A 16495-nucleotide genomic window follows, 5' to 3' on the forward strand; every position below is an offset into this window, starting at 1 on the left:
TCATTGGATCATTGTTACATGTTCAGCCTATACACTGTGGGCTGAAGCACCTGTTCTTGTGCTTTTCACAGAACACATTTGCATGGGAATCTAAACCAGAAGCATAAAATGATAGAAATGTTAACAACACTTCAGAATGTTACTGAACGACTGACTCAAAACATTCTCCACAATAGTCTGAAAGCATGTATCTCCAGGCTCATTGATAGCTTCTATCCCAGTGTTACCAAACTCTCCATCAGATTGACTCTTAGCTGTACAATCTACCTGGTAATGATCTTGCACTTTATTGTTTACTTGCCCTGCACTTTTTCGGTAGCTCTTACACTTTATTCTAGCTCGATTCACAGTGTTATGACTCGATCCATTATAAACAGTATGCAAGGCAAGTTTTTTACATGTGAGAACAAAAACAATGAGGAAAAAAAAACACCAATGAACACTGGCTTTGCTCTCTGGCCAGGTCTAACGTGACCCACGTTGCTCAGCACGGTGAGGATATTTTCCCGTCCTGAAGGGGGCGCGAGAGCTGCCGGAGGCCCATCTTGATACCGGGCGCTGTCGTTGGTGCTGGGAGAATTGCATCATCCAGGGAGCGGCGCAAGGTGCTTGGTGGTTGCGGGGATTGGGTTCGAGATGACGGGGGATGATGCCGGAGTCACGGTGGGGCAGCCGCATCTGGCCAGGCAAGACCTCAGCGCCTTGGTGAGTGTCGCTACCGGGGAGGGGGAGGCAGGAGTAGCGGCAAAGGGCCTGTCCGTGAGCCGGCGAAGCTGAGCTCGTGTTTCTGGGCCTTGCGTTGGGCTGAAGTCCGAGAGCGTAGGCATGTGCCCCGGGCCTTGTATTGCGCTGGAGTCTGTGTACCGGCCTATGTTTTGGACGATAGATCTGTGTCCCGTGCTATGCGTTGGTCGGGAGTCCGGGACCTTGGGTTCCGTGTCTCGGGACCTTTGGCCTGTTTTTCTGGGCCTCGAGTTGGGCTAGAGCTGGTGTGTCTGTATCCTTGATCTGGCAAGGTACCTGGTCTTACTTTGGAGGCCACACACTTGGGTTGGAGCCCCAACAATAAAGGGGGGCCTCAGTGGGTCAAGAAAGTGTGGGGTGGGTTTGGAAACTCTGTACCTCTGCCCAGGGCCTTGGCGGTGGAGACTTTTCCTCCCATGCTTGCTGTAGTTCCTCTCTGGAACCACAATCTAAGCCGCTAGTTTTATTATCATCCTATTTCTGCTATTTTGAAAGGCTTTTAAAATATATTGGCCGAAGGGGCAAAGACACTGCAATTCTTTAACGTCTCTATTACTGATAGACGTTCTGTGCTTTATTTTTACTTTTATCCCACCAGCACACAGTTTAGCTTGAACAAATAATATTAATAGGTTTTGTAGGTACTTCAATGGAACTCTTACTGACTTGAAATGATTCTAAATTTTTCTTGGACCTCAAAGTTGAAAGTAAATTTTATAAAATACATTTATGTCACCATATACAACCCTGAGATTCATTTTCATGTGGGCATACTCAGCAAATGTATAGAATAGTAACTATTACAGGATCAATGAAAGATTAAGCAGAGTGCAGAAGACAACGAATTGTACAAATGCGAATATAAATATTTAATTTTTAAAAAAACTTGAAATAACAAGATAAAGAATCCTTAAAGTGAGATCTTTGACTGGGGAGCATCTCAGTGGATGGGAGTGAGAGTAGTTAACCCTTTGTTCAAGAGCCTGATGATTGTGGGGCAGTAACTGTTCCTGAACATGGTGATGTGAATCCTGAGGCTCTTATACCTTCAACCTGATGGCAGCAGTCAGGAAAGAGCATGGCCTGGGTGGTGAGGATCTCCTGTAACAGTGGATGCTGCTTTCCTGTGACAGAATTTCATGTCGATGTGCGCAATGGTCTGGAGGGCTTGATACATTGTAGTACATTACAAATAAAGCAGGTGTAAGATTTTTGGAGGGGAGATAATAAAATGTAGGAATTGTGCTATTTGAAGAAAATAATAATTGTTCTTTAAAGAGGGTTGCTGATGAGTTTTGTATGATAAAGGAGGCCCGTCAGTGACGGAGTAAAAGGAGTGCATTACAGACAAAATGGGTGTGAGACTCTAAACTTTGAGTTGAAGAATGGTGAAGTGGCCTGAGAAAGTGAGGGGAACTTGAAAAGCAAGAATTGTTTATTTTGTAGTTATTATTTTATGGCTTATTGTTTGGTCTTCTCCTTTATAAAAATTCCTGGAGCAGAAGGCCTCTACTTCCTGAGACGTTTGCAAAGATTCGGCATGACATCTAAAATTTTGACAAATTTCTATGGAATGTGTGATGAATATATTGACCGGTTGCATCGCGGTCTGGTATGGCTACACTAATGCTCTTGAACGGTAAAGCCAACAAAAAGTAATGGATATGTCATCATGGGGAAAGCCCTCCCCATCATTGAGCACATCTACCTAGAGCACTGTCACAAGAAAGCAGCATCCACCATCAGGTACACCCACCATCCAGGCTATGCTCTCTTCTCGTCACTGCCATCCCGGAAGAAGGTACAGGAGCCTCAGGACTCTCACCACCAGGTTCAGGAACATTTATTATCCCTCAACCGTCGGGCTCTTGAACCAGTGGCCTGTTCTCTGAACTGATGCCCCCAACCTATGGATTCACTTTCAAGGACACTTCATCTCGTGTTCTTGATATTTATTGCTTATTTATTTATTATCATTTTTTCTGTAGTTGCACTTTGGTTGGTTGTCCGTCCTGTTAAGTGCTGTCTTTCACTGACTCCATTATGGCAATTGGATTTACTGAGTATGCCCACAGGAAAGTAAATCTCTGGATTGTATATGGTCATGCATATATACTTCGATAATAAATTTACTTTGAACTTTGAAGTAGGGTGGTTAGTGGGCTTGCCAGTTTTATTAAGGATCCTGACTTGAAATGGCAAGTTCATTTCCCACTGTAGATGCTTCCTGACCCGCTGAGTTTCTTCAGTTCCTTTGTGTATTGATGCAGATTTCCAGCATCTGCCATCTTTTTTTCTCCAAACAAAATTGTTCATATATATAGAAAATGTGGTCTGCGGGGTTTGTTTTATGTGCTATGGCTTCTCTGAGAATTCAGTTGTGTCGCATTCACCAAGATAAATAATTCCTTCCAGGGTGTGTGTTTGCTGTTACACATGAGCACCTGTGACGGTTTTAACTGTCGCCTGCATACAGATGGATCCTGAGGCCCACTGAAGACCTGCATCATCAACTTTGCTATAACCATGGTTATTAGTAAACTCAAAAGCTTAGTCACATTGAGTTGCAGATGAGATAGAGTGAGAAATGTGTAATTCATGTAAACAATCTAAACAACTTTTCAAGCACATTTAGTCTTTGCTGTTGAGAGCTATGTGGAGGAAGGAATTTGCTAATTATTTTAAAAGCTTGCAAAGCAGTTTTTTTTATTTTCATCTAGTTGATAACTGCATTATTTAGGTTGATTATGGAACTAGCCCATTACTGACTCCATATAGTACAGCACAGGAACAATTCTTTTGGCCCATGTCCCTCAATTCCTATCCATGGAACCATCCAAATGCTGTAATGGACCCACCTGCTCTCTAAGCTTCACAAATTACCATCATCCCCGCTGAAAAATTTGCCCCTCAGTTCGATTTCAAATAATTCTCACCTCACCTCAAATTTTTATCCTCTAATTTTAGACACTCCTACCCTTAGAACATGGTGGTGACAATTTAAGCCCCTCATAATTTAATAAAGGTTTTAAGGTCCTCAGCCTCCTGTGCTGAAATGAGAACAAACCCAGCATATCCAATCTCTCCTTTTAACTGAAGCCTTCATTTAAGGCAACAGCCTGATGAATTTCTTGGGCATTCTTCCTATACTACCACAATGTTTCCAAAGTGCAGCAACCAGAACTACTATTGATAGTCCAAGTGTGGTGTAGCCATTGTCTTGTACAGCTGCAACATGATGTCCAAAGTCTTAAACTCAATACCCCTGACTGTTGGCAATTGAAATGTCTTCTTCACTACCCTGTCCACCATGTCTTTAGCTTGAACTTGCACACCAAGATTAACCTCTGTACATCACTGCTTATATTTCTTGCCATTATTAAACATCTCAAAGTGTAACCTTCATACTTGTCTGAATTAAATTCCATTTGTCATTGCTCTAGCTCAACATTTCAGTTGATATATGTTCCTCAGTGTCTGGACAACCAACCTCACTATTTACGTCTTTAAAAATCTCTGATGAATGGACAAAGTAAAACTCTGTTTTGAAATTAATATCAGTCCTGTGGTTGTGGGCATGGTTTGTGGCCTGCATTTTTCCAACCTGTGATACAGTACAGTAGTAATTTTACCTCTTTCGCTGTACTGCTGCCACAAAAAAAAGTTCATGACATGTGAGTTGAAGATACTGCTGATTCTGATATGGGACTTCATTGTGGATTAAGAGCGGGAAGGGGACATGGAGTGGGGAATCATGGTTGGGAAAAGGGGCAGGGAGCAGGAAGCACCAGAGAGACATTCTGTAATGATCAATAAACCAATTGTTTGGAATCAAATGACTTTACCTGGTGTCTCAGGACCTGATGTGTGTGCCGTCACCTGTTCCACAGCACTCCACCCTCACTGTTTCCAATATCCTTTGTTCCTGCCAAATTTATAAACTCTCTGTCCTCTCCACATTGGCAAATATACGTGCCTAAGACTTTTGCACAGTACTATATCTTAAGCAGCAGGGATGACATTTGAAAACATGTCAAAGTGAAACAAGTTATGGGGGTTTCAGAGTAGAATTAATCAAATTGGTGACAGTTTCAAACCATCCTTCAGAAGGTTTGCAAGTGATTATTCCTATCTGGGAAATGCAATCCACAATGATTTCTTATTAGCTGTACAATTTTGTTCTGATTTTCTCTCAGAAAGAAATTAACATTTCCAGACTCATGATGCATGGTGAATGATTGATACATTTTGTGCAAATTTGTCTCTTGACCCGGAAGGAATTGATGTGAGTAAAGAATGAGGGAAACTGAATGTTAAAAAGGGAGTGCAATGTATATCCATTAATGAATAATTTGGATTTGTATAATGTTTTGTGGTTTAATTCAGTGCTTGTGTTTTACAGGATGTTACCAAGTTAACACCACTTTCTCCTGAAGTCATTAGCAGGCAAGCCACTATCAACATAGGTGAGTTATTAAATATTTTTGGCTGCTAATTAAGTAAATACTCATTTTTATTATTTTGCCTGGTGATTAAGTGAATGTTCATTTTTAGTTTTATTTTGTTTATTTTATATTTATAATGAATACATCTTTGATCTAAACTGTTTGAAGTATCTAACTGGATATAAAGAAACCAACTTTAAGCAGATTAAGAGTTTGTAATTTAGAAAGGATGCAAATTAGAATTGATATCTGAAAACTTGTAAAAGAAATGCACAGAATCTTCTTTGCTAGCACCACATTAAGTTGAATTTTCCTGTCTTTCACATATCTGCCCCAAAATTGAAATTGATCATTTGTGACATGTTAAGCTGTAATTCTGCAGCAAATGTCACATAGCTTTTCTCAACCCTGCATTTCCTATGATTTATTTGATTTAGAGCATTGTTGGACATCTTTTTGCAGGAAGGACTTAATCTACAACCCAAATCTTTCAAGGGCTACTACAAGAAACATGTTATACTTTAATAATGATATTTTCAATCAAATTTAAAGACGCATATACCATAATTCTTGTCAATTGTACTACTATTTTATCCCAGAGTTATGCACGGGTAAATCTCTGCCCAACGATACTGGCTACCTAGATTTGAGATGGCTGATGACTTGGATTTGGACTCTTGGAGTTGGCTAAAAATTGGCAAAGTTGATGACTTGCATTAATGCATATTCTGATTGAATGGACATGTCCTGAATGCTATTACAATTGAATAGCATTACAGTTTGAGAGTGAATGTAACAGAGAGGAATTTAAAAGTTATGCATTCTGTGATGTTTCTGAAGTGATGATCTGTATAAGCAGCATTTAAGACTGGAAAATTGCTAGGTAGTGCAACATGCAGATGATAACAGCAGGGAGATTGGTGGCAAAGAAATGCTATCGGGGTTCTGTTCTCTACCATGCTGCACTATACTGTCATTGAAAGGTAGAGGCAGACAGTAGATTGAATGATATGGCTAACCCAGTGCCTTAGAAAATAACTAAATTGCAATCAGACTTTATCAGACAGGAATTAAAAATTCTCATTTTAAAACTATTCTGAAATTTAGCAATTTGTTGTAAATACTATACAATGGACTGAGAAGATGAGCATCTTAAATTGCTGGGTTTCATTCAAAGCCGTTCAGTTGATTTTTTTAAAAATGGAGAAATTGGCTCTTTATCTTGTTTAAGATCAGGATTTGAAAGCATGCATTGCATACAATGGATCTTGTAATTTAATTTTTGTTCCTACCAAATGTTTTTTCTCAGGCACAATTGGTCACGTAGCCCATGGGAAGTCCACTGTAGTTAAAGCTATTTCTGGTGTTCAGACGGTCCGATTTAAAAATGAGCTAGAAAGAAATATCACAATCAAGCTGGGATATGCCAATGCCAAGGTTGTAAAATCTTGTGGAAATGCATTATGGTCATTTGTTAAACGTTTCATTAACATTCTGTGTATATTTTTATTACATTTATGCAGTTCTTCCATGAAATATGGTCAAGATGTTCAAGATTTTATATTCTGCTTTTTGACATAGTAAACCATTTGCAGTTTTTTCATTTGCACTTGTTCTCTGTTGTAAAATTCTTAAATGATCAAAAATAGTTTAGGCTGTTATGTGAAAAGGTGCCCCTAGTTTTGACCAATCTTAGTTCAATCTAAGCTTATTTCATGGAAAACAACTAATGAACTTAACTCATGTTTAAAGATTTAATTTTTTTAATCTAAAAATTTAAAGTCATTATACTGAAATGTTAAATAGCATGACCTCATTCTAAGGTGTTAAATGGTTGTTGCCTTCTAAACTTTTGCATGAGTTTTCTATAACTAGTTGCAATATCTCTAGGTTTACAAATTAGATGATCCCAGTTGTCCAAGGCCTGATTGTTACAGATCATGTGGGAGCAGCACACCAGATGAATTCCCTTCAGATATTCCTGGGGCCAAAGGAAATTTCAAGCTAGTCAGGTTAGTGCAAACCAGATCATTCAGTATTGTGCAAAAGTCTTGGGCACACATATATAGCAGGGTGCCTAAGATTTTGCACAGTACTGTAGTAATTTTATGTATTGCACTGTACTACTGCATTAAAAAAAAACAAATATAACGTGAGTGATGATAAATCTGATTCTGATAGGGGTCTCTAGTCTCTACTCTGGTTTGAGAGTGCAAATGGGACAGGGAAAGGGGGAAGGGAGTGGGCAAGCAGCAGAGAGATAATATGTAATGATCAATAAACCAATTGTTTGGAATCAAATGACCATGCTGGTGTCTTAAGGTTGGGTGTGTCTACACCCCACCTGCCCCTAGCACTCATTCTCTGCCACCTACCCCACACCCTCCCACAGTACTCCATCGTCGCCAACATTCTCTGCTCCCACCAGATACAAACTTGTTCACCACTCTACGTTAACAAATACAGTAATTTGCGAAAGTCTTAGACACCACATATATTTTTGTGTGTATATAATACGTATACATGCGCATATCCATATGTGTGCACCTATGACTTCTACCCAGTACTGTATTTACCTCTTTCATTGTTATGATTTGTATGGATGATGACAGTATCATTCATTCCGTGTAACATTTTTGAACATATGTGCCTGTTTCTTCTTGGTTAATAATGTCCAACTATTCAAATTCTTTTGTTTAAGCTTTGTGGTTAATGATAATTAATTTGAGGTGTAATATGTAAATTGCCACTGAAATATTCAGGAATGTTAATTAAGTGTTTAAAGTGGGTAGAATGTATTTATAAATTTTCTCTTCTCATTTTAATGTTCCACTTAAGGAAACATGATTTATGTACTCAGCAGATTTAAAATGTACATTGCTGGCTATAAAATTGTAAATCAATTTTTCTCAATTGTTGATTCCTTTAAAGACATTGCCTCCTGAAAAGTAAATCAAGAAAGGACAGGAGGAAACTGTTTTTACACAACTGGTGATGCAAATGGAAAGAGTGAATGAAGTAAATTTAATAGCAAGATTCAGAAAGATATTTAAATATTTGAATGTCAGTAGAGCTAAAGCAGAAGTGTGGGATTAATTGAAAAACTCTTCTTTGGAACACACTGAAAGATATCACAAATGCCATGACTTCCACGTTGACTGTGATACTGTGTCCCACTAGATTCCCTAGCTTCTCTTCTGTTTGTTAGAATGTGCTTATTTGGATGGAAACAGAACCAGGTGTAGAAGGAATCAAACTGGGCAAAGGACAACCAAACTAAAAGGTGAGGGTGTGGTAGGTGTGACAGCTTACCCTTCAAATCATCATTTCTTACACCATGGCAAAAATGAGCAAGACAGAAGGTGGTCATCCTGCATCAGCAAGGTCTCTCCCAAGCAGATGTTTCAAGATGTGCTGTCCAAGCTCTTCTAAAGAAACACAAAGAAATGGGCATGGTTGAGAACCAGTAACACAGTGGTCAGCCACGGAAACTGGATGTACAGACAATAGATACATCAAACTGATGTCCCTTCTAAGTTGGAAGAAGCCCAGCACTGCTATCAGATCTGAACTTACAGGAACCACTGGAACCCATGTACAGTCAGAGAAGTTTTGTCAGAAGTGGTGTTTATAGACAATAGACAGTAGGTGCAGGAGTAGGCCATTCGGCCCTTCTAGCCAGCACCACCATTCACTGTGATCATGGCTGATCATACACAATCAGTACCCCGTTCCTGCCCTCTCCCCATATCCCTTGACCCCTGCTATCTATAAGAGCTCTATATAACTCTCTTGAAGGCATCCAGAGAATTGGCCTCCACTGCCTTCTGGGGCAGAGCATTCCACATATCCACCACTCTCTGGGTGAAAAAGTTTTTTCCGCATCACTGTTCTAAATGGCCTACCCCTTATTCTTAAACTGTGGCCTCTAGTTCTGGACTCACCCATCAGCGGGAAGATTTGCTGTCAAAAAGCCACTCCTCTGAAGTGGAAACAAAGATGAGAGACTCACCTATACATAAAAGCTCAAGAACTGTAGTACTGCAAGTGATCTGGGCTGGCAAGTCAAAATTTGCCATTTTTGGCTGATAGAGGAGGCAGCATGTCCATAGAGCTGGAGAGCGCTTCGTCGTTGAGTGTATACAACCAGCCCTGGAGGTTCCCTGCTACAGGTTTGGGGCTGAATTTCTGCAAATAGAGTTGATTGGTCAGAATGAATGGAATCCTCCGTGCTGAAAAGTACAAGCAGATTATCACCCATCATGCAATACCATCAGGGAGGTGTCTGTTCAGTCCCAGTTTCATTCTGCAATAGGACAGTCACCCCAAGCCTGTAGGCAAGGTCATAAATAACTCTCTTCAGTGAAAAGAGAACCAGGAGTTCCACAGCAATTGGTATGTCCTCCACAGAGCCCTGATCTCAACATCATCGAGGCTGTTTGGAGAGACAGAAGCAAGACAGCTAAAGTCCGTATACGAACTGTCAAAAGTTCTCCAAGATGCTTGGAGCAACCTACCAGCCAATTTTCTTATAAAACTGATTGACAGTGTGGGTTGTTACGAAGGATGAACAGCCCTGATGGGCAGAAGGGTGCAAGGTTGCCCATGTCCCCCTCCCCTGGGAGAATTACAAACTGGTACTGTTGCCAGGCTGTTAATGAGAGAGAAAGAGATGGAACAAAACATACTGGGACTGGAACATTTGCTTCAGACAAGGGAGAGATAACACCGGGGGAGAGAGACCATATTATGACTCTTGTAAGACTCATGGCTCCGGAGAGGGCTGTTTACTTGGTACTATTCTGTTCATTAAAATTCCTCAGTGGACAGCCGGAGTGGGCTGGTTTGATGGGCTAAGCCATTCAAAACTGATTGACATCTGAGACCCCGTGAGTAGGGATAAAAGTGAGGTCTGGGGACCCCTCAGATGCACCAAGAGACACACTAGTGAGCACTGCTTAAGTGTTGGAACCCACGAGAAAGTGTGGGGCATCGGAGACCGAACGAAGGATCGGTCAATTTTAACTCACAGTGTTTATAGCGAGGCCGGTGGGGGCTTGTGTGTGTGTCCACCCTTGCCTGGGTGACGAGTCCACCATAGAAGAACGGTCTAGCTAAAGGACAGAGGGGTCATACCTGAATGGCCACAACAACATATCGATGGATCAAGAAAATAAAGGAAGGTTTGAATGACTGTAGCTGTCACTGTTTGTTTTCTCTCTCTCTCCCTCTCTCTCTCTCCCCCTCTCTCCCTCCCTCTCCCCTCCCCCTCCCTCCCTCCCTCCAACGGTTACAACAAAAGAATCAACAACTACCTCAGCCTACATGAACTGAACTGAACTTTATACTTTCCCATGATAATTCCTTATCCCCTAGACAACGATAGAGCTTGTTTATAATTGATTATTATTATTATAATACCCACACTTTTAGGTTTAGTATTGCTAACGTGTATTATCTGTATATTTGCATTGTTGATATTGATTTGTATATTTTACTAATAAACACTGTTTTAAAAATAGTACCAGACTCCAACGGATACTTCTATCTTTGCTGGTAAGACACCCAGTTACAGGGTAGGTAACAGGGTAAGATAATAAATGCAGTTTTAAAGGCAAAGGGTGGTCACTCCAAATACTGATTTGACTTAATTCTTTACTGCTTGCTGCTCTTTATAGAAAATTCTTCATCTTTGCTTTACAGAATTTTTTTTACACGTGCCTAAAACTTGCACAGAACTGAACGTGGTTTTTTTAAAAAGTCAAGTGTATAAATGAGAACTGATTTCTGTAATGTTCATGGGAAGAAAGGAAGAAAATTTATCCTCTATTTTTGTTTCCTTCTATAGGCATGTTTCTTTTGTGGATTGTCCAGGGCACGACATCTTGATGGCTACCATGTTGAACGGAGCTGCTGTCATGGATGCAGCTTTGCTGCTAATAGGTAACTGGGGATTAATAGTGGGTACATGTTTGCACAAGATTGTTTTTTTTAAAAAATGCATATGTTGCAAACTGAAAGGGAGAGGGTGATGTGTGATCAGCAGGTCAGGCACCACTGTGTGGAAAGAGAAAGAGAACATTTCAGCTCCAAGGCTCTTCATCAGTACAGAATGCTGCCTGAGCCACTGAATATTTCCAGCACATTCTGTTTTTTATTACATCAGAATATTATCCTTTCATGACTATTTTTCATCCTTTCCCTAATGCAGATTTACTTTGAAGTTTCTTTGATGTAAGCAAATCTTGAAGGGTACTTTAAATTAATTTGTTCTCGAAATTTGCTACTGAAATCCCATATATTGTTTTTCATATCTGAATTGGCAGTGGTGAATGTGTTGCCACGAACCCAGTTTGCCTGTTCACTTAAAGCCAACTTAAAAATTTGAAGATATCAATAGAGGTGGAAGTTATAAAATAAATATCAGATCACTATATCCAAAGACAGCATTTGTTTTTCATTGAAGGCACTCTCTAGTTATTTAGCAATTGCTATTGTGCGTGATGAAAAATCGTTTTGAAATGGTCAAAACCTCTTCGAGTTGGTCTGCAGCGCTGAATTGACTTTTCAGTTGTAAGAGGGATCTTCATTATATTTTGTGATGGCCAGTGAGATTTCTGAATGTGGTTATCATTACTGGGTTATATTCTCTCTAATTTTTGCTGGTGGTGTTTTCTCTTTGCTATACTTTTTAATAGTTTTTCAGATGAGTAATTAGCTTTAAGTAAAATACTGCTAGGAACATAGTTCCAAGATCTGGTCTATATTACCGTAGATTCCGGACTACAGAGCGCACCTGATTAAAAGCCGCTGGCTCTAATTTTAGAAAGAAAATCAATTTTGTACTTGTACAGGCCACACCGGATTTTCGGCCGCAGGTGTCCCACGTTGTAATATGAGATATTTACACAGAAAGATATTACACGTGAGGATTTTTTAACTTTTAATTAAATCCATATGGTAACATAAACAAATACATATTGCAAATGCTTTTTTTCGAACCGTGCCTGTAACGCGGCTACTTTTAAATATACGTTGCGTATACTTTTTTACTGAACAACATTCCAATATCTCCTAACGACTGGTAAAAAATATATATACTGCAGCCTACCAGGAAAAGTTATTGATCGCCTTTAACTTAAAAGCAGCGTTTTCGCTCTGCCGCTCGCCCCCCGCCTTCCCGTTTATCGCAAACCGGCATTTTTCCCACAAGACGCGGCGAAACCAGGTGTGACATCATAGCATCCCGGGATGTAGTACAGAAAACAAATATAGTTAAAACAGTTCTAACTTTAACTAACAAATGAATTACTAAGGGAAAATATTATAAACTAAATAACTGCCATAAAGGCAGCACAATGCTTTTCTTCGAGTGTTTTCCATATTGATGAGGGTGAGTACAAATGACTGATTTACAATAATTTAATTGTGAAAGTGCGCTTGATTTATCGTACAATTTCATTGGACCTCTGTGAACTACTCATCAATTTTATTGGTCTACTGTTACGAGGCAAAATGTTTTTGGCGGCATGAAAAAAAACCATGCATTAGCCGCTCCGTATTAAAGGCCGCAGAGTTCAAAGCTGTTCAAAATGTGGGAAAAAAGTAGCGGCTTAAAATCCGGAATCTACGGTAAGTTGTGCAATTAGCTGGTATAAAAGTGGAGACACCATAGATGCTATTGTTTGCCAAACAAATACCAATGTTTCTAACACCATATGTTGCACATAGGTATGTAGGTTTCAGTGAATGATCACTCTCTGCTTCAATCGTAACTAACGGGGACCATAAAACATTAGTTAACTCAAGGTCACACTTGTAGGTCGGAGTATCAAGATAATGTAGGTGCTTTCCAGCAGGTATACAGTCATTTGTAATAATTGTACAAAGTATGTACCTCAAATTTTGTTTTATTTACCTAACAGTCATCACAATGTTTTTACCTCCTTAAGTTTAAGGTTTAGTCAAATGCTACTGTGGAAAATTAAAACATTGAGTGAAGAATACGAACACAACGCTGGAAGAACTCAGCAGGTCAGGCAGAATCCGTGAGAAAAGAGTAGCCAGTGTTTCGGGCCGAGACATTGGCTACTCTTTTCTCACGGATTCTGCCTGACCTGCTGAGTTCTATCAGCGTTGTGTTGGTTTTCTTTGATCCACAGCATCTGCAGTTGTATTTTTGTATTTAAAAACATTGAGTGCCTGGTATTGTAAACATTCATACTGCTTGCTGATGTGTCTTTTTCTGATCTCCAGCTGGCAATGAATCTTGTCCTCAGCCTCAGACTTCAGAGCATCTGGCTGCTATTGAAATCATGAAACTGAAACACATTTTGATTCTGCAAAACAAGATTGACCTTGTAAAGGAAAGTCAAGCAAAGGAGCAATATGAACAGATACTTGCTTTTGTTCAGGGTAGGTTGCTCTAAAATTAACTTTTGTTTTACTTATAAAATATTCTTAGATTCTTGTGTATATATGACATTGGAAAGGATCTGGTCCATCTTGCCTGTAGTTATTAGATAAGTCTGTGATAGAGCTATCTAATGAATGATTTTTCACTAACCTTTCCTCGGAGCTTTGTAACTTCTCAATCTTCAAAGTATGCATTCAATTCCCTTGTGAATGTTATTATTGAGTATATTCTAGGTCCTAATAATTACTCACAGAATCTCATTGTGTTCTTGTTGTCAAATCTTTACTTTGCAGTTCCTTCTGGAATTAGATTTTTATATCTGCTATATAAAAACTATTGAAGACCCTTTAAATTGTTGATCCTTCTCCAATGAAAGAACTCCTATTTTCTTTTATTTCTGATACCTTGCTATTGATTTTTTTTTTGCACACTGTCCAAGGTGCACATCCTCTCTTAGATTGATGCCCAGAATTCAACATTTGAGGCCAGACTAATGTCTTACAAAAGTTCGACATTATTTTTGTAACCTAATAAAGCCTTCTTACCCTTTTCTTTGAAGGTCTTTCTTCTATATACACTTCTGATTTTCTCTTTAGTAGTACAACAATTGAAAATCACATGATTAAAGTGTCTTCACAGTTCTTTAAAATTAATAAGTTAATTTTGATGTAGACAGTCATGTAATACAGGAAATTGCAGCTGCTAATCAACATACTCCTGATCTCAGCAGTGGTAAAAATGATCTGTTTGGAAGACAACTATTATGTTGACCTTTATTGCCATGGGACAGGAGTAACACATTACAATTAAGGTCAACATAATAGAAAGGAATGTTGTAATTAATTAGTAGGACCACATGCATGCAATTTGCTCATGAATACCTCTCTCTGCCTTGGAAGCTGTGCAACACTCAATACAAAGGCTTGTCCTAAAGTTATTGAAGTATTTGAATTAATTGTAACACTTACCCAAAAGGCTGGTATATGTCTAGGGGAAAAGGAGATCCAGCCACTCACCAACCCCACCTCCCGTACACGCAGGTGCTGTGAGAATCGCGTTTATGCCTCGCGCCCGCCAACAGTATCAAACCCACAACAAATACCGGTATAAAATACACTTTAAAGAGTTCACTAAAATTAAAAGAGTATTAGGCAATACAAGATATATATATATACACACACAAGAAAAAAACAAAAGGTGCCAACTTATCAAAGTTCAGTCAGTTAGTGCACTCGTTAGAGCTCAACCTGCAAACCATTTGACCCCTCATCGCTTGCCTCCGACTTCCACGTCTTCCACCTCGGACTCCCCGGTGGTCTTCCGAGCGCACGTCCACCTTCCTCGGCGTCTCCCTCCCGACTCCCTTCACCCCCAAGCCCGCGCAACCCCTCCCCCAAGTTCCCAGCCTCACAAAACACAATAACATTCCCCATTGATTAACAAAGGAATACAATTACCATATCAGCCATTCTAAAGCGAAACAACGGCGAGAGAAACATTTAACAGACAAAGAAACATCCCTACTCGTAACAAACCAAAGAAGCCCTTTTTAGTAACATACACAGGACATTGTACATAATAAAGAGGGTGCATAAATAAACAATTTAGTGCCTTTTTCTGTTTTGTTCTGCAGGTACAGTGGCGGAAGGTGCACCGATTATTCCGATCTCAGCGCAGTTGAAATATAACATTGAAGTAGTATGCGAGTATATTGTAAAAAAAATTCCAGTTCCCATCCGAGACTTTATATCTGAACCTAGGTTAATTGGTAAGCATTATATTTTACATTGTACAGGACGTTGATTTGTTTCTGGGTGTATTTTTGGTCCTGTACATATATTGACACCAATAAGTTTTTTTTGAAAAAGATACTGTTTTCCTTCTGGTTGTTCAGTTTATTAGAGCCAGATAACTGGCTTTCTAACACTTTGAAATTTACCATAAATGTTGTGCCTTCGGGGCTGTTGGTGTTCTTATTGGAGGTAATCATTTTTACAGCACGTGAACATTGTAGATACATATGATCCTTGAATTATGTTGAACCAACTGATTTCAGATAAATTGGCAACGGGTTTTCCAGTTGACTGGGAAGGAGGAACTCAAAAGCAAGTAGACTTTCTGACAAATGATAAATCTTGATGGTCACCATTTTTAAAAAAGTCACTTCAGATTGATGGATGGAATGAGATTTGGCAGTGACACCAATCATGGTAAAAATAGAAAGCTTACTGTACTAGTTTTTAAGTGAATGGCTAAAAGTTAATCTGTTCAGCCTTGGTGCCTGTGCCATTTAGATATGGACTTTGTTCCTGCTGGGGCCCTCATCTGTTTAATTTTACTTGCACACTTTTCAGGATCTGGGAAAAGTTAGCATCCCTTGTCCATCCCTAAGTGCCCTCAAGAATATGGTTGGAAAGTGTCTCCTTCTACCACTGCAGTTCTTCTAGTGAAGGTACACTCCAGTACTCTTGGGAAATGGAGTTGCAGAATTTAACCTGGCAATGCTGAAGTAATTGTTGTACATTTCCATGCCAGTTATGTGTGATTATCAGGATAGCTTGGAAGTGGCTTCTGCTCCTGTACACCTGCTGCCCTTGTCACTCTTGCTGTAAGGAGCTATAGGTCTTCGAGGTTCTGTCAGAATACCCTGGACTGCTAACTGTAATGCATGCATTTTGTAGGTAGCACACATTACAGCCACTGTACGTTGTTAGAGGGATTGAAGTTTTAGGGTGATGAGTGGACTTCCAGTTTAACAGGTTGCTGGTGTTGGGTTTCTTGATTGACGTTGGAGGTGCCCTCATCTCAGTAAGTGAAAAGTATTTCTTACCATTCCTGATCTTCTAGGTGATGGAAAGACTATCAGAGTATCAAGTGATGAGTCACTTCA

The 16495-nt window shown here is 39.6% G+C and overlaps 1 protein-coding gene across 1 annotated transcript in view; it reads left to right on the top strand.

The window, feature by feature from the left end:
* The first annotated feature begins 546 nt into the window (after positions 1 to 546).
* Positions 547 to 16495, top strand: part of eif2s3 (eukaryotic translation initiation factor 2, subunit 3 gamma) — a 36400-nt gene continuing 20451 nt past the window's right edge. Inside the window, exons 1-7 of the mRNA XM_073045615.1 lie at positions 547 to 705; positions 5147 to 5210; positions 6499 to 6626; positions 7080 to 7201; positions 11038 to 11132; positions 13446 to 13604; positions 15239 to 15373. Of these exons, the coding sequence (XP_072901716.1) occupies positions 637 to 705; positions 5147 to 5210; positions 6499 to 6626; positions 7080 to 7201; positions 11038 to 11132; positions 13446 to 13604; positions 15239 to 15373 (772 nt within the window). The 5' untranslated portion in view covers positions 547 to 636. The remainder of the gene's footprint in view (positions 706 to 5146; positions 5211 to 6498; positions 6627 to 7079; positions 7202 to 11037; positions 11133 to 13445; positions 13605 to 15238; positions 15374 to 16495) is intronic.

The sequence above is a fragment of the Hemitrygon akajei genome, chromosome 5 (assembly GCF_048418815.1).
Source record: "Hemitrygon akajei chromosome 5, sHemAka1.3, whole genome shotgun sequence".
NCBI lineage: Eukaryota > Metazoa > Chordata > Chondrichthyes > Myliobatiformes > Dasyatidae > Hemitrygon > Hemitrygon akajei.